The sequence below is a fragment of the Lissotriton helveticus genome, chromosome 1_2 (genome assembly GCF_964261635.1).
Source record: "Lissotriton helveticus chromosome 1_2, aLisHel1.1, whole genome shotgun sequence".
NCBI classification, from domain to species: domain Eukaryota; kingdom Metazoa; phylum Chordata; class Amphibia; order Caudata; family Salamandridae; genus Lissotriton; species Lissotriton helveticus.
This window is the reverse complement of record NC_136058.1, coordinates 268,874,238-268,901,784: the sequence shown is the minus strand read 5'-3', so window position 1 is coordinate 268,901,784 and position 27,547 is coordinate 268,874,238. Positions and strand designations below refer to the sequence as shown.

The 27,547-nt window shown below is 48.5% G+C and overlaps 1 protein-coding gene across 4 annotated transcripts in view; it reads left to right on the top strand.

Annotated features, from left to right (window-relative positions):
- The window catches only part of MAST2 (microtubule associated serine/threonine kinase 2), a 1,587,681-nt gene extending 1,560,755 nt beyond the window's left edge, over positions 1 to 26,926 (top strand). For all 4 annotated transcript variants that reach the window (XM_078671709.1, XM_078671708.1, XM_078671710.1 and 1 more), the window contains one exon: positions 16,316 to 26,926. In XM_078671709.1, coding sequence (XP_078527835.1) covers positions 16,316 to 18,387 — 2,072 coding nt within the window. In that variant the 3' untranslated portion in view covers positions 18,388 to 26,926. The remainder of the gene's footprint in view (positions 1 to 16,315) is intronic.
- Positions 26,927 to 27,547: the final 621 nt, after the last annotated feature.

Here is a 27,547-nt window from a genome sequence, read left to right as displayed (position 1 = left end):
AGCCGTACCCCTGCAGTCTTTCGGCTTCGCGTGGTTTCACCTGCGCTGGAAATGCCATGTTTGCAGCGTGAATCTTTCTGGATTCACTATGCTGTGCATTATTCCGCGGTCTTGTGGTTGAGTCCGGATTCGTAGTCTTTTTTTTTTTTTTTTCTTAGCCCAGGTGGGCGTCGGCGTCACACCCCCTTGGGTGTATTTCCGGTGACGTCGGCATGCTTCCTGCGGAAGCTCCCACTCTTGGGCGCCATCTTCAGATTCTTTTTTTCCGCGGTCGGGTCTGGATCGTTCCCGTTTAGGCTCCAGACATTTTTGGAGAAAGAAGAAAGGAAAAGACAGAAAACACAAGGAGAAGTCATCTGAAGATTCCAGGGGACTTCATCGACGAACAATCAGCAAGGAGAAGGCGTTTTTCATCAAGATCCTCGACGACCGTCGACGATCACGCGAACAGGGGCCCCTGGACGCTCGATGATGGACAACACGCCATTCAAGTTCTGCCGTAACTGCCACCACAAGTACGCGCAGAAGGACCAGCACCCGGTTTGCAACCTTTGCCTACCGGTGGACCACGAAAGCGGGGACTGCAACGCCTGCTCCGCCTTCGCCCCGAAGACCCTTCGTGTGAGAGAGAGGCAGAGGGTAGCGCACGCCACCCTGCAAGGGAAGGCCCCGACTCCGTCCCTCTACGAGCTGGGGATGTCCTCCGAGGAAGAAGACAACTCTGCCGCCGAAGACGACAGCTACACGGTCGTAGAGACCGATTACACGAAGACTTCTGATAAGGTAGGAGACTCTTCGGCCCCCAAGAACCCGAGAGACTCTGAGTCTCGAAAAATCGAGGACAAGACCCCAAAAGCGCCGACGCCAAAAAAGGCGGCGTCCGCGACTACTCACAGGCCCAGCGGATCCTCCGAGAAGGAGTCCCCGGCGCCGAAAGCTGCTGACCAGCAGAAAACGTCGAAAATCGTCCCCGAAAAGGATCGATCGACGCCGAGGGAGAAAGACCCTAAACTAACGACGACGACCAGAGAGCCAAAATCCGGTTCGACGTCAAAAACTTCGACACCGAAAAGCTCGGCACCGAACCAAGCGCCGAAAAGAACGGCTGATCCATCCGACGCGGAACACGCGGCCGAGATGGAGAAGTAGAGAAGGCGCCTCGAGGCCGAAATGGAGAACATCATGCAGCGGAAGAAAGATTTTGACGCTAAGATGAAAGCCTTCACGATCCCTCACAAGACCAAGCCACCGGTGGTGGAAGTAGTCGAGGAGGAAGACGAGATCGACGAGATCGACGAGGTCGCCGAGGAACAAGACCAGGACGTCGAGGTGGTCGACGACCAAGAAGGGTACGAGAATCCCTACGATAGTTACAACTATGGGGAGGAAGAGGACAGCAGGACGGACGCAGAGTCGGCACCCTCTGACCTACAGGAGGTAGATTACATAGATGTCGACACCGACAGCCCGGAGGAGGCGGTCGACACATACCCCTCGAGGCCCTCGCCGCCGGACGACATCGGGGCCTACAACTCGGTGATAAAATCTGCCGCAGCAGCATTCAAGCTCAAGCTCGACGAAGAGAAACAGAAAGCAGACTTCCTTGTAGAGACATTGCTCCCAACACAAACAAGGAGCCAGTACCTTCCAATGCTCGACAGCGTCTTGGCTCAGGGGAAGGAAGCATTCAGGGAACCCGCAACATGCAAGGCAGTAACTCCCAGACAAGAGAAAAAGTACAAACATTCCTCAAAGGACCCAGCCTACATTCAGGGCACGGTCTCCGCAGACTCCATTATCACGGCCACAGCAAGGAAGAGGGCGAACGTACTCACTACCTCGGGTCCACCACCGGATAAGGAGAGCAAGAGGATGGATCTGGTGGGCAGAAGGATCGAACGGAATGCCGTGACCCACTGGCGCATGGCTAATTCCAACGCCCTGATAAACAGGCACATGTACCAGATCATGGAGGAGCTGGGGCAGTTGGTGAAGGACCTGCCCCAGGATGCCAGGCAGAAGGCCGAAAAACTGGTTGAAGAAGGGAAGAACGCAGCAAATTCTTGCCTTAAGACGGCCCTAGATGGGGCAGACACCGCCAGCAGGCTCATGATGATGGGTGTCACGGAAAGGAGACACGCCTGGCTCAGGATCTCTGGTTTCAAACCGGAGGTGCAACACAGCATCCTGAACACACCGTTCAACGGCGACACGCTTTTCGGAACAACAGTTGATGAAAAGCTCAGTCAACTAAAGAAAGATAACGAAACAGCAAGATCCATGGGAGCATTGCAGTTCAGAGGCAACAAAAGGGGCACCCCGTCACGGAGCCCCGGCGGGAGAGGTGGAAACCAGCCAGGTACATCACACCAGGCTTTCCAACAAGCGCACCAGGCAGACTCGCAGGCTCAACAGGGGCAGCAGAAGCAGTCCTGGCAATACCAACAAAGAGGCCAGTCCTTTCGTGGGAGAGGAAATGGACGTGGACAGAACAGAAGAGGGGGACAGCAGCCCGCCTCTAAGTGACTTAAAAAAACTCTGTGTGCCCGCCCACAAAAAAGATCCCAGGGGGCAGCACGTACAGATGGGTCAAGACAAACTAGACACCTACGACCACATGACACCAGTGGGAGGAAGATTAAGATTTTACCTCCGAGAGTGGAGAGAAATCACATCAGACAAATGGATCCTCAACATTATCCAATTCGGATACTGCATAGAGTTGGAGGGGAGGCCAACAAGCAGAAAACCAAAAAGAAAAACACTAGCAAGCAAGCAGCTGCAGTGTCTTCAGGAGGAGGCAAAGGAACTCCTGCGGAAGCAGGCCATAGAACGGGTACCCTTCAAGGAAAGAAACACAGGAATATACTCAACGTACTTCCTGGTACCAAAGGTAGACGAGACAATGAGACCCATTCTGGACTTACGGTTCCTGAACAAATTCATAAGAACGCAAAAATTCAAAATGACCTCCCTGCAAGAGGTGCTCCCACAATTGCAGACCGGGGACTTCATGGTCACAATAGACCTCAAAGACGCCTACCTGCGCATCCCAATGAACAGAAAGCACAAACACATGCTCAGGTTCACCATTGGAGAAAGCCACTACCAGTTCACGACACTGGCCTTCGGACTAAAATCAGCACCAAGAGTTTTCACAAAGTGCCTCGCAGCAGTCGCAGCGCACCTACGAAGGCAAGGAATACACGTATACCCTTACCTGGACGACTGTCTGGTGAAAGCAAACTCATACCAGAAATGCAAGCAGCACGCACATACAGTGATGAGCACGCTCATAAGCCTGGGGTTCTCCATCCATTGGAAGAAATCATCAATGGAGCCGGAACAAGTCAAGATCTTCCTGGGAGCACAGATCAACACCTTACAGGGCAAGGTGTCCCCCAGCGAGAAGAGGGCGAGGGCGCTGGTGAAGGAAACTCGCCTCTACCGGAAGGGACAAGCTCGGACAGTGAGGACAGCGAGCAAGATCATGGGCATGATGGCATCATGCATCCACCTGGTACCAAATGTACGACTCCACATGAGACCCATTCAAGAATGGCTACAGGAGCAATGGTCACAAGCTACAGGCGGTTGGGAGGATCTAGTGGTTGTAACGCACGCAGTGCAGAAGGAGATGGCATGGTGGACCATGGAGAACATAACAAGGGGAAAGCCTCTAACGCCCCCAACGCCAACAGTGACCATCACCACAGACGCATCCCTGAAGGGATGGGGCGCTCACATGGAGGAACTCAAGGTGAGGGGACTGTGGACGCCAACAGATGCGGCAAAGCACATCAATTACCTAGAACTGAAGACAATCTTCCTTGCACTGAAAGCCTTTCAAACAAGACTGTACAAACACAAGGTGTTGATACAAACAGACAACACCACTGCGATGTTCAACATCAACAAGCAGGGGGGCACACAGTCAGCCCCACTTTCAACGCTGGCGCAGGAGATATGGAGATGGGCCATCCCTCTCAAGATAGACCTGCTAGCCATACACCTACCAGGGAAGGACAACATACAAGCCGATTGGCTCAGCAGGCAGACATCGGCATCCCACGAGTGGGAGCTCAATGCTCAGGAGACAAGGTACCTGTTCGACAGATGGGGGACACCATCGGTGGACCTGTTTGCCACACGCCAGAATGCAAAATGCCAAAACTTCGCATCCAGGCAGCCCGAGGAGGGGTCACTGGGGAATGCCCTATGGATAGATTGGTCAAGGACATTTGCTTACGCCTTTCCCCCGATACCACTGATGCACAGAGTGCTGAGCAAGTGCAGAGCGAGCAACATGATACTGATACTGGTCGCACCACAGTGGGCGAGGCAGACATGGTACTCGCAGATCATGGAGATGACACAGTGTGCACCCCACAGATTCGGCAGGAGGAAAGACCTACTCTCCATGCAGAACGGAGAGGTACTACATCCAGAGCCAGAGAGCATGAGCCTAGTAGCGTGGCTCCTGAGGACATAGAGTTCGCACATTTGAGACTACCAGAAAGCACCCTGAGGGTCCTTCGGGAGGCACGAAGGCCCAGCACTCGGAAGTGCTACGTTGCGAAATGGAAAAGATTCACAATATGGTGCAGACAGGAAAGACTCCACAATAAAGAGGGACTCCACAGAGCTAAGGTACCTGACGCACTTGCTGGAGAAGAACCTTAGCTCATCCTCTTTAAGAGTTCACTTGGCAGCGATAGTCGCCTACACAAGGGGAGAAACGTGCAGGAGCTTCTTCACATCACAGGTGGGGAAGAGATTCCTAGAAGGAGCGAAAAGGATCGCACAACCCAAGCGGGTGCCGCCACCTGCAAGGAACTTGAACACAGTCCTAACGGAACTCATGAAAGAGCCCTTTGAACCACTTCACAAGGCCTCCCTAAAGATGCTAACTATGAAAACAGCCTTCCTGGTTGCAATAACGTCCTTACGCAGAGTAAGCGAGCTTCAAGCGCTGACACTACAAGAACCCTACATACAAATACACAATGATAGATTTGTGATGAGGACTGACCCACACTTCATGCCGAAGGTGGTATCCAAATTTCACATGAACCAGTCTATACAGATACCGAGTTTTTTCCAAAAACCAACAACTAGCGCAGAGCGAGCTCTGCACACCCTGGACACCAGAAGGGCAGCCATGCACTACATTGAAAGGACAAAGGGACCCAAGAAAACAAAACAGTTCTTTGTGTCATTCGCAAACAGCTTCATGGGGAAAGCAGTAACCAAAAAGACCATTGCACGATGGATCGCACAGACAATTCAACTCTGCCACAAGCGTGCAGGACAAGAACTGACAGAGGGGACACGTGCCCACTCCACCAGGAAGAAGGGCGCTACAATAGCCTTCCTGGCTAACACACCCATAGAGGACATATGCCTGGCGGCAACATGGGCTTCGGTGCACACGTTCACGAAGCACTACTGTGTGGACATACAAATGAACAAGGAAGCTCAAGTTGGACAGAAGGTGCTACAACACATATTCAACACCCAACGCTCATCTTCCACCCAGCCGCCACAGAGATGAGAGACCGCTACAAAATCTATGCACAGCATAGTGAATCCAGAAAGATTCACGCTGCAAAACGAATAGTTTTCTTACCTGTCGGTGTAGTTTTGCAGCTTGAAGATCTTTCTGGATTCACTAGCGAACCCACCCACCTCCGCCAGAAAGATGAGGCTGGAGAGAGAAGAGGTGGTTAACAAAAGAAAGGACTTTAAAAGTACAAAGCGGTAAAATACCAACTAAATAGAACATTGCCATTACTTCGGAAACGAAAGAAACACGGAAAAAAAGAACCCGAAGATGGCGCCCAAGAGTGGGAGCTTCCGCAGGAAGCATGCCGACGTCACCGGAAATACACCCAAGGGGGTGTGACGCCGACGCCCACCTGGGCTAAGAAAAAACAAAAAAAACAAAGAAAAGACTACGAATCCGGACCCAACCACAAGACAGCGGAATAATGCACAGCATAGTGAATCCAGAAAGATCTTCAAGCTGCAAAACTACACCGACAGGTAAGAAAACTATTCGTTGCGGTGCCTATATGGGCACCACGCAGCCATCCGTTCTTTTCTTTTTGCGCCAATCAGTGCAAATCCTTTAAGAGCAACCCCTCAGTCATCTTTTGACTATGGTTTTTCAACATTTTTCAACAAGTCTTTTGGGGTCTTACTTCCTGGCGTGCCAGAAATATTCTCCAAGAAGGCTGGCTTCAAGTTCTGTAGCGCCTGTCACCAACAAATGTCTGTGACGGACCTGCACCTTGTTGGCTTGTGGTGCCTCGAGCGTGAACATGACCGGAAGGCATGTTCCGACTGCCGCCCCATGCACCCGAAGACCTTGAGGAAGCGTTCCCTCAAGCTCCTGGCAGTTCGACATGCGATGCCGTGACGATTGCGAGGAAGGTCCAGGAAGCAGTCGCAAAGCCCGGGGTAGTTGTTGCACTTCATGTCATCGATCCGTTTGGGTAAGTCCCACTAGAAGAAGAAAAGCAAGAAGTCTAAGTGGTGTTGACTTTGCCTCATCTGTCGGCCAATGAGACTAGGAATCATCCCTCGAGGCCTGGCTGTTGAGCCAGCGCCTAGGCCAACTCCGGGCGTCCCGCTTCTCTGGGAGCCGGAGCGACCCCGCTCAAATAGAGGAGTTTTATGCGGCTATGCACCTTCTATTTGTGCGACCCATTCCATCCGGCGCGCCTTTGTGCCCCACAGGTCCAGAGGGCGCTCCTACTGGATCCAAGATGGTGACTCCGGCGGCAGACTGGACCCATTGATCCGATCAGCATGGGTCATGCCATGTCAGCCTTCCCCGGCACCGGTCCCTATTCTCATCACCAACATAGAAGCGGAGGGGCATTGTCTGACGCCGGCCTCAGTGCCAACTTGCACCTAATCTTACAGTCTTGGACTCGCATCGAGAGGGGTCGCTGGACCCTAAGGAATACCAGCTGTATGGTGGAGGCAGTATAGACTGGTGTGAAGATTTGGGTGAAGGCAGTGGCTTGGACACTTTTTCCCCTACGGTGGCTACAGAGGAGGGAGTGTCCTTTGCTGTTGCGTTGCGATGAGTGGGTGAGGGCCTTGAACTTAGTCTACCCTCAGTGGCAGTCAAGACAAATGTATTAACAGAGGTGCAACCAGGAGTGTTCCCCTCCGAACTGCTACTCCCACTCAACAAAGCCTGCATTGACGTCCTACTTTGGAACTTGGTCCAATCCCAACACAGGGCCTCCTGTGAATAGGATGATTGCCTGCCGCCACCGCCGACTCCAGTCGACCCAAACTTCCTCACCCTACCCTAGGGAGCTTGGTGGTCAAATCCTCTACCTGCCATGTAAATCCTAGCACAGTCCCTGCTGCACCCCTGGACAGAGAAGAGATTGGACGCTCTGGGGGAAAAGATATTCTCTTTCGCCAGCCTGGCATTGCATTCTGTGAACACCACTTGCCTTTTGGGCCACTATTCCCACACCCTGTGGATTACATTGTGCAGGTGCTGTAATCGGTCCCGGAGGACCCACAGATCGTACTTTCTCACTTTGTTGCCGTAGAGAGAGATGCAGCAAACTTCGCAATACGCTGTGGACTGAACCTTACCGATTCACTGGGCAGATCGGTTTCGTCGATGGTGGCCTGGGTGAGAACGACTGGCATTTCGGGGATGTCCAATCCTCTCTTATGGGCATGCCCTTGGATGGCTCCTTTCTCTTCGGAGACAAGGTGATTTGGCGCTGGAGCGCTTTAAGGACAATAGGGCTACGGCCAGGTCCTTGTGCCTTGCCATAGCCCCTGTTCACCCTCAATCCTCTTGTTGCTCCTTTTGTGGCCACGGAAGGGGCATTCAGCCACATCTTTACCCGTTCTGCCATAGTGTTGCCCAAGCGTTCCAGCCTCTGCATGGGCCGAGTGGCCAGCGGTCAAATCAGTCCACAGGCCCCCAATCAACCTCAGCCTCCAAGCCCTCCTAGTCTGTCCACTTACCATCATGAGCACCCAGTGGGTGGCTGGATTCGCCATCCCCGCAAAGATTGTCCAAAAAGGATACACCCTCCCCTTAAAGATTACCCCTCCCTCCAAGATACTGACTTACGACAGGCTGACCGAGGACCGCTATCTCTTCTCCACCAGAAAATGACTGCTCTTTTGGGCAAAGGAGCCATTGAGAGAGTGCAGCCACCAGAAGTGAGTCGTAGTTCTTATTCCTGTTACTTTCTGGTACCGAGGAAGGACGGACCTGTGGTCTCTCAACTTCTTGAGGTGTGGCGCAGCGGCCAGGGCTTCTGGCTCCGGAGCACGGGGGCTCACAGTTCGATCTTTGGCACCGGCTGCAAGTCAGCTCAGCACCATGTGACTCTGGGCAATAGCTCGCTTAATCATCCTGGCGGCTCCCAGCGCCTTGACGGCCTCAGGCAATTGTTCGTGCTTTACAAATACTGGATTTACATTTATTTACATTTACCTCAGGAAGAAGTTAAGAATGCTCACTCTAGCTCAGGTACTGCCTGCCCTGGACCCGTGAGACTGGATGATAGCGTTTGACTTGCAGGGCACATTTTTCCACATTCCCATCCTGCCAGCCCACAGGCGTTAACTGCAGTTTAGTGTGCGCCATGAGCACTTCCAGTTCGCTGTGCTCCCTTTTGGCCTTAACAGCAGCCATTAGGTTTTCACCAAGGTGATGGCAGTGATTGCAGCTTCCCCATCTCGATGACTAGCTGTTGAAGGTGGGCTCGCCACAGGCTGTTGTCTCCCACCTCCAGACTACGACAGACCTCCTGCATTCGCTGGGGTTCAGTCTCAATGTGTCAAAGTCACACCTGGCTCCCTCTCAGAGACTCCATTTAATTTAAGCTGTTCTGTACAAAGTGCATTTTCTGGCCTGTCCTCCCTAACGACCAGTCTAGAACATAAGACTTTGATAGCAATGTTTCAACCTAGATTTCGGTTAGACTGACTCTGAGGCTGCTGGGCCTCATGGCCTCCTGCTGGTGATACATGCCCATTGGCATAGGCATGCTCTGCAGTGGGCCTGAATTTCCAGTGGGTCTCACATCGGGGGAATCTCTCTGACGTGGTCCAGATCTCGGCTGGAACTGCGAAAGATTTGCAGTGGTGGTTAACGAACAGCAGTTGGTTTAGCGGCAGGCCTCTCTCTCTTCCCTAATCAGATCTGACAGTAGTGACAGATGCGTCACTCCTGGGATGGGGTGACCATCTGGGAGCGGTGGAGATTAGAGAACTCTGGTCTCTGGCAGAATCTAGACTCCACATCAACCTGTTGGACCTTTGAGTGATCTGTTTGGCATTGAAAGCCTTTCTACCCTCCATCCAGGGAAGGCTAGTGCAGGTGTCCACGAACAAAACCACTGCCATGTGGTACTGCAACAAGCAGGGCAGTTGGGGACGTGGACCCTATGTCTAGAGGCTCTTCGTCTTTGGACTTGGCTAGAACATCAAGGCATATCCCTGGTGGTTCAACACCTGGCAAGATCCCTGAACGCCAGGGCGGACAAACTCAGCCACCGGTGCACAATGGATCACAAATGGCATCTTTACTAAGGAGTGGTGCAAGATCTCTTTCGGCAGTGGGGAGAGCCTTGGTTAGATCTGTTCGCCACCGAAGATAACGCGCAATGTCAGCAGTTCTGCGCGTTGGAGTTACCAAGGCGACGCTTTTTGTCAGGCGTGGAATTTCGGCCTCCTGTACGCCTTTCCGCCTGTACCACTTCTGCCCAGAGTGCTAAAGAAGATCAAGCGCGACTGGGCCCAAGTTATTCTTGTGCCTCCAGACTGGGCACGAAGAGTCTGGTACTCCGAGCTCTTGAGCACGGCCATTGGTCCTCCGATCCAACTGCCACTTTGGGAGGATCTTTTATTGCAGCAGCAGGTTACGGTCCTCCACCCGAACCTGTACAGCCTCCACCTGCTTGCGTGGAGATTGAGCTGCAGCAGTTGACACCTTCCTCCCGAAGTCTGTAATGTCATCTTGGCAGCCAGGCATCCCTCCACTAAAATGGTATACGCCTGTAGATGGAATACATTTGTGACATGGTGCACAGAAAAAGCTGTGGATCCCCTTTCTGCCCCTCTTTCAGAGGTTCTCTTCCTCATTCTATCTTTGGCCCAGCAGGGCTCTTCTCTGGATACTCTTAAAGGCTACCTTTCGGCCATCTCTGCCTTTCTGCACCTTCCTGATCAGCCTTCTCTTTTCAAGTCTCCGATTGTAAGTAGATTTCTAAAGGGCATTACTCCGCTCTTTCTTCCCTCTCCTTTCGTAATGCGCCAGTGGGACTTGAATCTTGTTCTTACTTTCCTTATGTGTGCTCCCTTCGAGCCACTACATAATTGTCCTCTTCGTCTTCTTACCTTGAAGACCATTTTCCTGCTAACCATCACATCTTCTCGCACGGTGAGTGAAGTTCAGGCTCTTTCTCCAAACCTCCTTTTCTTGCAGTTCATCCTTACAAAGTGGTCCTTCGCACTAGGCCCTCTTTTCTGCCCAAAGTGGTTGCTTCTTTCCACATAGGACAGACCATCACATTGGCCACCTTCTTCCTGCCTCCACACCCTTCCAAAGAGGAGGAGCGACTCCACCGTCTGGACCCAAAACATGTGCTGTCCTTCTACCATGACCGCACTAATCATTTCCGGGTGGACTATCAACTCTTCGTGGGTTATGTGGGTGCCAGGAAAGGTTGGGCCGTTCACAAACGTACCAGCTCTCAATGGGTTGTCCGAGGCATCAAAATCTGCTATTTTTTGGTGAAAAAGGAACCTCCAGTAGACTGCACTCCCACTCTACCAGGGCGGCAGCCACCTCTACTGCTTTGGGACGTGGAGTTCCGTTGTTGGACATCTACCAGGCAGCCACGTGGGCATCCCTGCACACATTCACAAAACAGTACTGCCTGGATAACCAAGTCCGATGAGACCGCTTTTTTGCCTGTTTTGTTCTCCAGGACTTTCTGGTGTGAACTTAGTTTGCAGACTCACCTCCGGGGTTGGCATTGCTGGGGTATCTATTCTAATGTAAGGAATCTATAACTAATGGTCTCTTTCAGATGAACAAGTTACTTACCTTTGATAATGATGTATTTGTAAGAGACATAAATTAGTTATAGATTCCTTACCGCTCCATTCTTCCTCCCCGTTCTGCGAACTGACTTCTAGGGTAGGAACTCCCTTCGAGGGCCCTGGTTTTGTGCATCAGTGGTCAGTGCTCCGAGCTTCTGGGGTTGAAAGTCGTGTCAGAACTGATGTCAGCACGCAGGGACGGTGTCTAAGTAGACAACACAGCGTCACCACAGCGTGACGCGGAGTCAACCGATGCCACCTACGGACATGCAGGGGTACTGCTACAGAAAAATTCTCCAGATCAACTCTGACGCCTGGGGTTAATTCTAAGGTAAGGAATGTTAAATGTTAAATGTCGTATACTTGTAAAGCGCACAGCTGCCCCAGCAAAGGGGCGTCCCGGCGCTGTATACCGCTGGGGAACCCGTCCTGGCTTTCCCTGTGGGATGGTCCCTACTGGGAATCCCCAAGGTGGAGCCAGGCATCCCCGGCGTTGATGGGGCCGTTGTGGAGATTAGGCAAGCTAATGCCCAGAGTTGCCGAGTGGGACCCCAGGTTAGAGTAGGCACCGAGGCGAGAATTGTCGAGTCCGCTGACCCTGGTCCACGATTCTGCCGCGTCGGGAATTGAACCCTGGTCCCGGGCCGACTTCTGCTCCCGGGTCTGCCGCCTCTAACCAGTGAGCCACACCACTCCACTATAATCTATAACTAATGTATGTCTCTTACAGATACATCGTTACCAAAGGTAAGTAACTTGTTCATTTTGGTAATTATCTTCTGGCCTATTAGAAGGTGTCTAAAGGAGTAAGCAACCATTCCACACCACATCCTATAAAGGGGTTTGCTCCTCTTGTCTCTGCTTACCCTTATCTGTTGGCACAATATTGGGATTTCTTGTGGTTTAGGTTCTTGAAACGATCCAGTTCGGACTCAGCATACTGCATGAGTACCACTCCTAGCTGTTTGGTATCAATCTCCCTCATGGCAGTTGTTTTTGGATCTGCAGATGGCATCCACCCACCCATTGAACTTTCACCACAGTTGAGAAGATCATTAAGTTGTTAATTACTTATTGTGATTGAATTTGAGCTTCTTGGAATAGAAGCAGTATATTTGCGCCCCCTTGTTTGTTTAAATAGTAGATTGACAAGTTCTCCCTGGAAGTTTGGAAACCTCCCTTCTAGGTAAGATAGCAAAATTGCTAGTAGTTACAGGACATACTGAGTACTGTAGATGAGAATCTCATCCCTCAATTTTATAGACATTGGTTGTCATTGGTTTTCCCTCCACCAACCATATTATTATTATTATTATTATTGGTTGTCATGACGTATTGAGATCGAGGGCTTCTTAAAGACATGGCCTAAATGGTTTTTGATGTGCTGCAAATAGATTAGCACTGATTTTAATGATGGAATCAGTTTCACTGTCTCTTTCCACGTCTGTCTACTTGGTTCTACTACTTTCCCAGCTCTTATTTTGTTGGCCTTCTATGAAGGCACCATTGTGGGATCAGATGGACACAGAATTTAAAATCACCGGAAGCATTTATGCAAATGGACGATGCATTTATGTGAAAATCGGTGGCAGGTGATCCTAATTTGGTTGCTTCCGTTTTGGAGGGAAAAGCTTTGGCTACAAGAGTGTTCAGTTTGGCCATCAGGAAAAGTACCTGCCTCTTGAGGGATCATAGAAGTTCAGTGTATGAAAGTGCCCCTTTTTGGCATGGTCACCCACACCGGTACTTTGGGCATGAAGTACTAAAGAGGGGTCCCTAAAGGCTGCTGCATGAATTGTGCCACCGTAAGGGACCCCTCACCAAACCCAGGCCGACTGCCAGTCTTGGTGCAGACAAAAGTTAAAACACAACAAGGCACACAGCTCTGTATGCCATACCTGCAGACACTGCATGCAATATAGGTAAGTCACCCATACAACTGATCTTACAGCCCTAAGGCAGGGTGCAATATACTACATGTGTGGGCGTAACCGCATGAGCAGATGTGTCCCTGTGCTGGCCAGTTCAAATGCTGCCAGTACAAGTGACCAGGGAAGCAATTGCTGCGCTGGTCAAAAACGAGTACCCCAGCTACATGATGGCTTCACTGAAATCAAAGATGGTATCAAAAATATTGTATTATAAACTCACACTGATTCCAGTGATGGATTTATTAATGCATGCACCCAGAGGGCACCTTAGAGGTACCCCCCAAAAATCTACCAACTACTGGTGTGCTTGCTGACTGGTTCTGACCAACCTCCCACCATAGACAGGTTTCTGCCCCCCAGGGGTGAGGGTCTGTGCCCTCAGGAGGTCAGAAACAAAGCCTGCTCTTGCAGGAGGTGTTTACACCCCTTCCAACAGAATGACCTGTAAATTAGCATTCCACGGCAGGGAGCTCTAAAGAGTCCACCGCCTTTAGTATGCAAAACTGGCTTCGCTCAGAGGTGAGGGGATGCCAACCTCCCTGGTCAGTGCCCATTTGGCATGTGGGCAGGCTGGAAAATCAGTAGTCAGAGAGGCACGTCCACCCTCTGGCTAGTTCCACCCCTAAGGAGGGCTACCTGATGTGGATACAAGATATTTAAAAGTCTACCATCTTGGGGATGACAGAATTAGGAACTCTGGGACAGAGTTATGCCAACTTCCTACAGGAAGTGGTCATATAGGGGCATAATGACCCCAGGGTAAGTAGCCTGTTGGCTACTACCATACACTCCCCTAACACCCCTAAATCTAGTATTTAGGGGAGCCCCTAGCAACAGAAAATGAGATTCCTGCTGACCTAAGAAGGAGGACTCCGAAGAACCGTGATAAGCAAGGATTGGGGAAGAAGCAACTGGCTTGGCACCAACCCTTCCAGCCTTCTTCTGTTCCTGCCAGATTGGGCTAAACTCATCTCGTCCTGTGCCTCCAAAAGCCTGGGAGGACTGTCTGCCTTCAGTAAAGACCCATGAACTCCTGTGGAGTAGCGGATCTGCTTCCCTGCATCCTGGAGGCAATCCAAAAGAACTGAGAGTACTCCGGACCAATATCTTAAAGCACCACTGTACCCATGCCCCATAGCCTGATTTAAAGTAGGCCAAGGGTGCCAGCGTGGTCTCCTGACCCTCTAGAGACAAAACCACCCTTGGGTTTGCCCACAGTGGACTCACCGACGCCACCTGCTGCCTCTTTGTTCTGGCCCCTCTCTACTGCGAATTTCTCTTTTAATGAAAACCTGATGCCTCAGAGCCCCTGGCCCTAGGAAAAGAGGACCGCAGGTGTCCCCACGTCCCTGAGCATCGTGAGACCTGAACTCCCTTGTTGGTTCAGCCTGACTGGTCACCCAGTCCCAGCTTGCATCCTTTTTGCAACCTGACCCTTCCCCATTGTAGTGAATGGGGCACCCAACGCTGTATCCCACCTCTGTAACCCAGATGCCTCAAAGCCTGTCGATGTGGCCTTAGACCTTGCCCCATACTCACCATACGCCCAGGAAATTGGTCTCGTAAGTCGCTCCGAAGAACCTTATGCAGTAAATGTTTTTTTCCCATAGGATAAATTTGGGCACCCAACGCTGAATAGCACTTCTGCACCTGGCCGTCCAAGTGCCGCCCGAGGTGACCTGTTGGTGCTGCTTGGACCTTGCCCCATACTTATCTTAAGTCCATAAGATTGGTCCCATAAGTCGCTGTGAAGTTCCTGTATTTAGTGTATGCCTTTCATCTATAGGATAACATCACTGCTTCAGAAATCACACCATGTCCATTTTTAAAAATTGTAAAACTTCATCATAATTCGAAACTTACTTACCTGATTTTGATGATCTTGGTGCCTAAAGTTATATAAAGATACGTGTTCTCTTTAGAAATTGGTATTGATCTGCTTATTGAGTCGTGTGTATCATTTGTTGACTGTGTGTATGCATTAAATGTCTAACACTCTTCTCTGATAAGCCTAAGGCTGCTCGAGCACACTACCCCCTAAGAGAGCATCTTGGAAATGCTAGAGCAAGCTCCTGTCCACCTATAAGGGTGGACAGGATATGGTATAAAGAGCCAGCTTCCTACCGCCAGGTTCTGAGAAGATTTGGAGAGGGCAGCAGCTGTGGTGGCTCATGCCTGCAGATCGGAATCTGCTTTTAGCAATGAGTCATCAGGTATAGAAATACTTGATACGCACACAACAATAGGAAAGGAGGATCCGAGGAGAAAATATTTGAAGACCAGAGAGGGTTCGCTCTCCTCTCAATGAAAAAAACACAGTATAGAACCCTTGGGTCTAAGCAAGTGAACAAAGAAAAGTAAACGCATCCAGGTGGAGTCTCTTAAGCCCCTGGGGGAGTCCCTTTATTAGGACGAAATCCCTCACCCACAATAGGTGACATGCCTCATCATTGGGATTCTCCTCGTCCCGCCACGGGCTACAACCCCCTCTCTGAGAGGGAGGAGCTCGGGGATGTTTTATTCCTAGTTGTAGGATGTACTAAATCCAACAATGAGAAGTACTAAACTCAGTTGGGTAAAGGGCGCAGCGCAAAGAAAAATAATCGTGAGGAAAGTGAATTTAAAACTGGCTACCAGGTCCGTAATCTGCCTTTATTAACACGTCCTGGGGCCAGGGTTTAAAACAGAGCACCAGCAGGGATCACTTATGCCTGCAAGTTGGGTAGGTCTACATGTTTCAGCCTATTGACCCTTGTTAAAGATGTCACGGCTTTTGTCAGGACCTATAAGTGCTGCTGCTAATTATAATTCAGCAAATTGACTGTTGTAGATTGGAGATGACCCTCCCAAACAACCTGTGCTCTGCTGAGGTTACAGACTTGGCTGTTTCTAGGCAGTAGCTTACAAGAGAATACTAAAATGTAGTTTAACCAAGTGTGGATGTAGGTTAAAGCCTTTAAGGAGGTCTAATTAGTGACATGCTATTGAACCGACACCTTTTAGGCTTTTTTTTTTTTTTTTAAACTAAACCTCAGTGAAAGATTATTGTGAATCCGCCGCTGGTATGGCAGGATTCTGTAACATACATGAAACTGCAAAACTAGGTTAATAGGTATGCTGCAATTTGCCTGCTAATGTTATACTCTTGAATTCTAATGCTGAGCGTTCTGTGTTTTAATTTACATGGTACAGATCGACCCTTGACCCTCTGACTTTCATATAGTACTTAAGTGGTTATGAAAAGCATTATTTTCACTAACAATATGTATGTTTTTTTCCAGCAGGTGGAAATTCTTCACAGAGCAGCTCTCCTAGTTCCAGTGTCCCTAATTCTCCTGCCAGCTCAGGACACATCCGTCCCAGCTCTTTGCATGGCCTGGCACCGAAACTGCAAAGACAGTACAGATCTCCCAGGCGGAAATCGGCAGGCAACATCCCTCTGTCACCACTGGCTCACACTCCTTCTCCGACGCCACAGTCCACCTCTCCTCCACGCTCTCCATCTCCTTTACCTGGACACTCGCTGAGCAGTTGTGCCCTTATGCAGTCCTTTCCAATCAAACTGCACTCCTCTCCACCACTTGCAAGACAGATTTCAAGGCCCAAGAGTTCTGAACCACCAAGATCCCCGCTGCTAAAGAGAGTGCAGTCTGCTGAGAAACTAGCCTCCTCGCTTACATCCTCCGAAAAGAAGCTAGCTACCACCCGCAAGCATAGCTTGGATATCTCTCACTCGGAGTTCAAAAAGGAAATGCTGCAGAGGGACCCAAGTTTACAGAGCTTGCAGGAGTCCGCAAATGAATCAACTGGGATCAGAGCGGATCCTGGTGAAAAACCGGCACTTCAAAAGCAGTCTTCTAGGAAGCTTGGAGCCATCCGCCAGGACAGGGTGGAAAGAAGAGAGTCGCTGCAGAAGCAAGAGGCCATCCGAGAAGTGAACTCTTCGGAAGATGAAACCGATGATTGTTCAGAAGACAGCCAAGATGGAAGAAGGTTGGAGAAGTCTTCTTTCAAGGCTGACCAGGGCTCTGATTCTGGTTTCAACGAAGACACCAAGATCTCTTGTACAGCGGTATCCAAAAATAGCATAGATGATAATCTCTTTGTGTCCATAGATTCTAAAAGCAAGAGGAACTCACAGAAGACAGCAGATGAGCGATTGGAAGATAACTCTTTGCTTTCCCACTCATGCCAGCTGCCCAATCTCATAAATCCTCCAGGTAATTGTGATCATTTAGAAACAACTGCATCTTTAGAAAGCATGTCAGAAAAGCACCACATACCTGAAACCTGTCGACTAGGGGTAACAAAACTGGAAGACCATTGTTCTGCAAACAAGTTGTTGAATGGAAATGCTGGTGGCCAAATGGATCTGGTTCGCTATCAGGATCTTCTGACATGCAAGCCTAGAGACGGTAGCGACAGGATGCAAAATGATCTAGGTGTGTTGGCCAGGGAAGCTGTTGACCTGCTAGAGTCCAACGTCGCTGCATGTGCCCACAAGGAAATGCATGAGCAAGAACAGTCTATGGTGTCTTCTTTTCTCCCTTCATCCTCTTCCTCAGTGGATTTTCAAAACGGCTCATCTGTGCTAGGAAACACAGACCACGAGGTGACCAAAGCAATGCAAGATCCTCTGCCTTCAGGAAAACGTTGCATAGCACAGTGCTTGACAAACATACTGGAACCCACTCCACAGAGAAGCCCCACAGACAGTACACTCCTGTCCGAAAAGCATCAGACATTTGCAGATAGCACTTTGAAAGGCAGAGATAAAGAAGACACTAATACAGCTGCTGCAAACACTGCCACCTCAAACCCCACTTTATTCTGTGATAAAATCCCATTGGTCTCTCAGTTGGCTAATGTGGCTAAGAGTGTACTGAACCCTGTAAAACTCATTGTGACAGTTGTTAAAGAGACTTCAGAGAAGTTGCAGGAACTGTCCACAGATGATGTGTCCAGTAAACGAGAGAAAGAGTCGCAGCCGAGAAGACCAGAGGCACGTGTGGTTGAATCAGGTGCAGAAGACACCAAAGCTGCCCTTTATAGTAGTCTGCTAAAAACATGTGCAACTTGCTGCGACTCCGCAAAGGCAGTAAACTCTTGGTCGCAGAGCTGTCCCGTGGTGCCCAAAAATGAAATGTGTTTCAGCCTTTCAAAGCCATCTGACACTTTGGATTCCAGCAGATCACCACCAGCAAAAGACCTTGCACGTACCACAGGTGCTCAGACATTTCAGGTTGCACTGCTGCCAGAGGGCCACGCGTCTCTGGAGAAGGTGACAGAGACTGGAGTCCTTGCAAAATCAGACTGTGTGTTATCCCCAGCAGTTGCACTAAAAAAAACCTAGCAGCCTGCCATGGTTTCACAGACTGATGTTTCTGGGTACAAAACCACAGACTGCATGTTTGACACTATATCAGAAATGATAAACACCTGTGGACATCTTTCCCTTGGTTTTGTGTGTTCATGCTGCTTCTTTCTTTGTTCCGCTGCCAAGTCTGTATTTTTTTTTAAACATGATGTTCTTGGTGTTCAATGTATATAAGGAACAGGGTATCTTAAAGACAGGATTAGAGAGGGTATGTGTGCTGGTTGTTTCAGTTGTACAAATGCCTCGTAGCCACTGAATTCAATATGCCTCCCGTTTACCGACACAACATCCCTTTTTTCTGTACATATATTCAGCATTGCTTTCAGTTTCAGAATGTTGCACCCCTCCACCTCAAAAAAGCACTTTTGTTATGATCAATCGTTTTGCACTGGTTGATAAATCATTCCCTTTTGTGGTCTTCTCTCATATTTCAAAGTTGATCTGCGACCTGTGTTTTGAGATTCCTTATCGCCTTATGCATTCTTATTCATGACCGTGGTAACTGACTCTCTAAACAAACTTGATTCTTTTCCACACTCTGTTGCCTGTGGGGACTTTCGGAGTGGAAGGCCTGTAGAGCATCCAAGGAAAACTCACTTTACATAGAGGCACGTTTCAAGCCCTTCGTATAGCACAATGAAAACTCTCTCTCTATGCTGCTTTTCGAAGCCTAGATACTCCTAAGAAAATTGATATCATAGTCTTGGCCATCTATCCGAATGTGATGACCAGCTTGAACTGGACTTTAAAACGAGAAGTTTGTTAGTCTGGCACCATTGACCTAATTTCTTCCTTGCCATAGGCCGGTACCCTCTGTGTCAGTGTATTCTGGAATCAGAACCATGGAGGGTATGCTTTCCCTACATGCAAGTATGGATTATTTCATATCTGATCCAGAAACAAATTCCCTTGTTGATGTGTCTTCTCTGGATGCACTTTTTTCAAATTATTCTCCTCCTTCATATTATTACGCTCTTTCCCCTGCTTCGACAAGCTGCATGGCTTTGGCAGGCTCTTCCTGACCATGATGATTTGGAGGCAGTCTGTTGCCCTATCTCCACACTAATACGAGCACATCTTGCCCTCTAGATTTGCTGTCTTGAGCATGGCAGATTCACTATCTGCTTCCTCTGCTAAGGTATTGAGAAGGTGCCACGTTTTTGGTTTTGTCCTTTTTTGCAGGCCCTTCTTGTAGATTGCTTTGCACCGAAACATAGCTGTATCCATACAATGTTCATCGTCAGGTCATTGACTGTTCTAAAATCCGTAAACCGACTAGCTATGGAAAGTGCTTCCCATCACTTGTTTATGTTGGTTTCCATCCAGTGCCAGAGAATAATATATGGGTTGATTTCTCCCTGAGGGAAAGTAGGCGTTCAGATGTTTGCCTCCACTAATGAATTAGGAGGGTTCCCTTGTATCAATCGTTCTGGCATGCACATTTCAGTAGACACTGAAAAATGGAATTCAGAACAAGCGCCTGATGAAGCACTTAACCTTACTGTGTCGGAAGTCACATTTCAAATCTCTTGCCGCTCTAGAATCCACAAAAGGAACTTCCATTTCCCTGGACTAGGCAAGAGCCCTGGAGAATGCCGCACAGAGTGGAACACTTAAAGATCGCATAAAGCATCGACTAGCTGCCAGGGGAGGCTTTCTGCCTTCTCGATCTGGGGTGTCCAAGAAAACATCCCCATAGCTTCTGTGATGGAGTGTTCGGGGAAGGCTACAAATGCAGCTTTTTATAATCTATAGGTATTCTTCAGGCTTCCTGGTTGGACAGGCACTCTGAAAGGTTTTCTTCTGGGACTTCTTAGCTACAATGGATGATAGAATGAAACGAAGCACTGCGGGAAGGAGAGCAGCATCCAAAGAGGGCCATCTGCACAGTATTTGCCCTGCGGTCTTGTACTTCTCGTCCTTGTGGTCTCCAGGAGTCTCCGCTCCTTAGTCCATCAGTATAATGATCTGTCGGCTACAGTGACACTAGCATTCAATCTCTGGAGTACCGCTGGGGCGCTGATGTGTCACCGCTGGCCTCAAGCATCAGAACTACCTAATACCTTCATAAATACATATGCCTCTTTCTTGCTTCAGTCATTGCTCATGAGGTCTTAAACTAGGTCTTAGCACCGATAAATTGTTGCAATCGCAGATGAGCCGTCTCCTCACGCTACATCCCATGAATTTAAACTGCAATTCTCTCCATAGGGATCTTCATTCTGCAGTGTACAACATCTGAATGTGCCAAGCTGGGAACGGGTATGTGTCCTGCACTGCAGCTGGTTTGTTTATGTCCAAAGGTAGAAGACGAGCTTGGTTGGCATCTGTGATTCAGATTGGTTGAGAGCTTCAGGAGAACTTTTGGCATGTGGGCACTCTGCATCCCTCGCCACACAAGTGGACTTACCACCCGTGTCACATGATGCCCGGGCTAAGTGCTGGCAGGCACTTGCTACGTGTGACAGAGTGGCTGGAAGTGCCCTAGGAGGCTTTTCAAGTACTGTTAGACAATCTCCTTTGCCAAAAATTGGTAGCTGAAATTAAAATCTATATACTTTGTAGAATGCCTACTGGTGTGATTCAATTATATGGGGAACTGATAGGAGGGACACCTTTTATCGCGTGGTTTATTTTCAAAGAGGTCTCTGATGAATGGCAAAGCACTTTAAAAATCCCTGCTTTGATTGATGTCTCTTAACTTACTAAAAAAAAGGGGGGGGTCTATTTGGGTCATCTGCAAAGTTTGTGGCCTATCGCCCTGAGGTAGAGGTGGGCATCGGGAAGTGCCTTATGGCATGGGTTTCCTACTTTTATGCTTTCATTTTACTGTTCATTTCCGAAGACTGGCAGGTGCTCTGCATCTGTAAGCTTAAACATTTACCCTTTGTAAAACTTCTAATTCAATAAATAAAGTGTCTGGATACCCCAGAGTTTGGCGGACACAGTACTCCATCAAAACGTTGCGGATGTCCTGTCCGCCATTTTTAAACACTACAATGCACTAGTAATATTTCAGACGGGACATTGGCCATCTTTTGATGGAGTGGCCTGCCCGCCACCCTCTAACCAGGTCTGATGTCACAGTCGTGAATCCATGCAGCTCGGCTGCAGTGAGAAGGGCGTACCGATGTGAGCCAGGAAACGGCCTACGTTGCATCAATGGTTTTCAATCACCTGCGAGGTTAGGTAGGAGCTAAAGGTCATTTTCTACAGCATCTCGTGCCAAGGTCACATATCACCTGATTGCCCTCATTGCAGGTATATGAATGAGCACCTCCCCGTAACTCTTACTGAATTCAGTGGTTCACGCTGCATGGATTGGCAACCTAGATGGCGCATAGCATTGTCTTTCAACTTTTCCATAGGTGTGGTACTGCACATTTGCCATCCTTGATCGTGGCTAGCTCCACGCAGGATCCTGTAGATAGTACAGTCTTCATAAATATATTTTTTTTTACCCTACATATGATGCAAAATACAATCTTGTTGAACTCGTCTCGAAACAAAAAACTGTGTGGCCAAATCCAAAGATGGCGGTCCCATAGAGAGATACAGAGGTGACATTGTAACCTCTTGCCACACACTTGAGACCCTACTCGGATTTCGCCTCAAATGTGTTTTGCAGTTGCTTACTGAAGGGGGTACAATCTTGAGTTAAGTTTATTGATGCATATCTGTTATTTTTTGCCACACATTTATAAAATGTCTTTTCACACAAATAGGGTAGTCGCCTGCAAGCTCCTCGTTGTTTATGTATAAAAAAAGATGGTTTTCGCTGAGCCACAAGGACATCATTGGGTCTGTACATTAACACTGTGATGTTTCTACAGGGCAGGATGTTTTGTTGCTATCCAAACTGCCTCTTTCAACCACCACCGTGTAAAGTAATTTCTGATTGGCCGATCCTACCCCATGATTCCATCTTAGTTTCTAGCCTCGTCTTCTGTTTGTAACCTTTTTCCCATCCTGTAACTGATTCTGTAAGCTTGGGTTTCACTGATGGACCAACTTGCTGCTTTTGTTACCACCGACATCCAACCGAGTTTTTGTTTACGTGTGTGTGTGTCAGTGTGTGTGCGTTGTGAATCTGGAGAACGTGTTGGTTTCTGAGTGTGATTGAACAGAAGCCACCTGCAAGAGCACTCCTGGAGGAAGTGGCAGTCTAGGGCAGATTAGCTGGGGTAGTGTTGTGCTTGACAGGATCCCTGTTTTGTAAGCGTTTAAAAAAAATCCTTTAGCAAGTCGAATGCACCCATAAGTTTCACAAGGGCTGCGTGTGCTGATGATGATTTTAGGGACTGTACATTTTGTTTTTCGGTAAGCCAACATGACACTCTTAACAGGCTCCACACTGCCCAGAAGTGACTGGTCAAAGTTAACGTGAAGCTGTTAGAGTTATAACCCTTCCCCATTGCCCTGCATCCCTCTTGCTGTGCATCAGCCTTTGGCCTCTAGTTTGTAAGTTATCGACTTTAACCAACACTACACCACTATGCAGATCAACCACTGAGCTCTCGTCTCAGACACCCTTATCGAGACCATGGGCTGCAGGGGGAGCATATGGACAACTGTTAGTCTCCTTGTCATGGCCCACTGAAAAATAATACACCACCGCATTCACGATGAGCTAGGACGCATCAGATTGTCAGTGGGAACCACCTAATACTTCAGACTAATAGTCATTACAAAGTAGCAATGCCAAAGAGACATGAAATATGGCTAGCGGCTGCCAAGTCGGTCTACCGTCCTACTTGAGGCAGTGATGGGCTTCTTGCTTTCCTTCATTGTTCTGCTGCTGTTATTCCTCTTTCAGTGCTTCCCAATTCTGCCATCACAATTTGTTGCCAGTGCCACTGTTTCTTTTTAGACCTGCGTTTTGAAATGTGGGACAGCGATAAGTAAAGGCACCAGGATGGGAGAGGGGGCTTCAAGCGGGAGATGCAAGAGTGCTCCAGTATGAGGAAATGGAGATGGGTTTCCGCCAAGAGCCCGAGGCCCAACCAGCCCATGAATCCGAGACGTGTGGGGGTGTACTGACTCAGAGTAGGAGCCGCAGTCCCAGAGCTGGAAGGCATGGGGGGGGGCTCCTACCCTGAGGAGCGGATAGCCTGTCACAGAAGAGCCTTACTAGTGGGTTAGCAGACACACAGCTATCCAAGGCGCACAACATCTGTCATCTGAACTAGAAGAATGGAGGAGAAAGCAGGCTAAGAGACTTGGCGGCCAAGGAGAGGGGGGGCAGACAGCCCAGTCAGGGTAGGAAGAGTAGACAACCGAGCCGGAGGAGTGGAAGAGAGGGAGACCAGGGACAAGGGGGAGTAGACAACCGAGCCAGGGAAACGCAGTCCGAAAGCTGAGCCAGAGTAATAAGAACTTAAACCAACACGTGGGCTTGAGAAGGAGGTGCCAGACGATTGGGATAGAAGTCACCGTCAAGAAAAGGAAGTAGCAGAGTGGGCGGCTCTGACCCAGACCAGGCAGCTGAGGGCCAGAGCAGTAGAAGAGCGGGCAGCTGGAGGCCACAGGGGTAGAAGACCAGGCAGCTGCAGGGCAGAGAAGTGGAAGAGCAGGCAGCTGTAGGGCAGAGAAGTGGAAGAGCAGGCAGCTGTAGACCTGAGCAGTAGAAGAGCAGGCAGCTGTAGACCAGAAGAGTAGAAGAACAGGCTGCCCATGGCCAAAGGAGTGGAAAAGCAGGCAGTCCTACGCTAGAGCAGTGGAAGAGCAGGCAGTCCTATGCTAGAGCAGCGGAAGAGCAGGCAGCTAGAGGAGATGTACAACAGATAGATGGAGGCAAGGAGGATGGGAGAGCAGATGACTGGGCCAAAGAGGGGGACAGAGAGGCACCTGTGTCTAGAGCAGCAGGAGGGAAGGGGAGCTGAATCTCAAAGAAGTGATTGAGCAGTCAAGAATGGACCTGTGGGTGGTGGTGGTGGTGGTGAAGAAGCATTTGGGGGCTTTAAGTGTGAGAGCCATCACACACCAGAGTCAAGATTGGAATGGTGCAGGCAGCTCGGGCAGGGGAAGGATGTCTAGCCAAGCCTGGAATTCGGTGGAGTGGAGCAGTTGGCTGGGCCTAGCGGAGGGAGTGAGCGCAAATAAGAGACATGCTCAGAAAAACTCGAACTGTATCTCGGCTCCAGACAATTTCAACAAAGTACCAAACTAGTTTCCCCTGTTTGGCATACTTGATCCGGTAGGCATTCATTATCTTCTTAGTACATCATTTTTGCAGTTTTATGCAGTTGGTGAATGCCACACAACCCATGACTTCGATTCATCTGACTTTTTGCCTGTCATTAATGCCTTGATATGGGTGCCTTAGAACTGAGCCTCTCATCTTTATACATCAACAAACATAGAGAATTAGACTTTTGGCTAAGCAATGGGGCCTTTGTTGAATAGCATTAAAAGATAAGTGGGCTGGAAGTTGTAGCATTGCCCCAAAAGGTCGCTAGGATGAAATGAACTCATCCGAAAATGAAATGATCTTTCTGGACCAAAGCCTCAAGTTAAAAGGTTTTGTAGACTGATTGACCCTTGAGGGTAGAAGTCGTAAAACCTGCCCACAGAATGCCCAGTCCACAATTTGTGGTCTTGTCGTTCTGGGTGTCCCCCTTCTTGTTTGCATTTGCTTTGATCTAGATAGGCCTGTCCACGGGGCTTCAAGAGGCGGGCAACATACTCTGTTGAAGTACATAAGACTTTAAGGCCATCCTTGACTGCTTTTTTCTTTCCTCCTAACTGGTTGAAAGATTGCAAGGAAATGGGAGGGCAAAAGTCTCCTCGTTAGGGCTTGAGAAGACTGAACATGCATGTAAGGTATGGGAATATCCAATATGATTCTCAAGTTAGCCTTTTTTTTCCTGTTTATCAGATCTTGACATTTTTTGTAGGAAGGGCCCTACCAGGAACAAAGCCTCAACAGAATTGAGAACAGTATCTTGGCATTGGGTGAATAATAGAAACAGTGATGGGCATAATAACTTTTAGGAAAATGGCACTGCATCGATGCTTACTAGTGTAGAAGAGGTGATAAACTGAAAGAAGTGGCCTGACAGTATCAGTTAAACAATTTGTGGTATAGATCTTAATCCGTAGCACGGAAACTTCCACCAAAACCAAAAGTGATGCATACAGCTTGGTTAAAGCATTGGGCAAGACTCCTTTTAGGGGTCTTGTACAGTATAACACGATATTTTCTTACCCACTGATTCTTTGCCTCCAGGAAAGTGTACACATTAGTGAGTAAGCCTCTGTGACATGGTAGAGAAAATTAGATATGGAATCAGGATAGAAATATTTCCAATATATGACCTCCTTTTTTTACAATCCATCTGACACCAGTGAACACACAATAGCAGGGGAGTGAGAAAGTAGGTAATATTCTCTCTCTTTACATTTTACACAGTGGAGTCAGTCTGTTTATCAGAACTTGAATTTATCTTCCCGATTCCTTTTTGGCGTGAGGTTTTTTTGTGAGTGTGCAGGAGTGCTATCCCTAATAGCCCTAGTAAATAGAAATAATTCAAACCAGTGCATTCCTTTAGGATGCTTGAACGGTATATATTTTTTTGTTATTTTATTTAGATTTTTTTTTTGTACCATCGAGTAGTATGTCGAAAAGCGACAGATGATGTTTACTGTAAATACACTTGTGAACTGCGATGGTTTCTACTGGTGGAAAGAGTCTGGTCCCCTTGTTTTTCATATTAATGAGGTCACACAGGCAGTGTCACGCAATCCAGCGCCAGTCCAAGTTTTATTGTTCCGGTTCCAGGATTGTAAAGGGGTCTTGACTCAGACCACAAACACCAGGGCCTGCCCAGTTCAAGGAGTCGCCTGTTGAAGCTGCCACTCAGTGCGTCCTGGTATCTGCACCCTTGCATGCACAGCTCTCCATGGACCACCATTGTTGGATCCTTCATTGGCCAGAGTTGGAATATGATCCTAATGTCCGCCATAGCATTGAAAAGAAGGGCCAACACTATTGGCATTGCACTTTTTTTTTTTTTTTAGGTTTTTGCACCTTGAGAGCCTTCAGATCTGTGCACCAGGTGGCCCTTGTGCATTGCAGTGCCTGTGCAGTGTGGTTGTTTCTGTGGTGGCGCGTGAAAAGAGTTACTTGAGCACGTCATGTCCAAGAGACAATGATACGCGATTTATACATGTTTTTGTGCTGGTTTGGGGAGAAGAAAAGTTAGGTCTTTTCTCTGATTTTATCTTGCTGGGTGTATCGACTGAACTTTTAGAAGACTTGTCAGATGTGTGTGCGTTTTCATGCTGTGACATATCTCGGGGGAGGAGTGGGCGGATGCAGTTTTCTTTCCTCGTTGCCAGGCTACACATCGATTACTTTGTGCCTGGGGAGGGAGGTGAATAAAGTGTGGGATGTGCTACGTGTTTTTAGAAACTTGAACCTTTGCCACATAATAGCGGTGCAATACTTTTTATTCATGCTGAACCTGCATGTTGATGTTAAACCCTCTTCGAAAAATAAAAGGTTTCTTTTTTACATTCTTCTTGGTGTGTCTTCAATTTCATTAATATGATGCATTAAAGGCCCCATCTGCAAGGATATCCAGCTTTGTTCCAAGAGGGTCAGAGCCCTGGCAGTTTTTCATGAGTTTTCACTATTTATATCAAGGGTATCCTATGTAGATGTATGGGGACATATCTGTGCCACATTTGCAGGGATATCACTTATGTAAATTAGTTTAATTTACATGTTTTGCTCATAAAACATATTCCAGAGAGATCCCAAAAAATGGGCATGGATCTAGTCCTCCTGTATTACTTAGACATCCCTCATGTTAAGGATCCTTCCTCCGATTCACGGAATGTAAAATTCTGCCTTCTCAATGTTCCGAAAATCTGGCTTGCCTATGGTTCCAGTCCATCAAAGTAGAAACCCTGGCACAGCCGAAATTAACAGCAGAAAAATATGGGTCCAAAAAAGAAATGACAAAAATGTATAGGAATTTTCATAACTAAATATAAAAGGATAGATATGACGGCGCATTTGGACCTCTGTGCCGACAAAGTGGAATGAGAAGAACGTATAGAAACAAATCTTCTCATCCAACTTGTTATTGTATAATAATCTTTTTACAATCAGAACTTTGTATATTCAGTT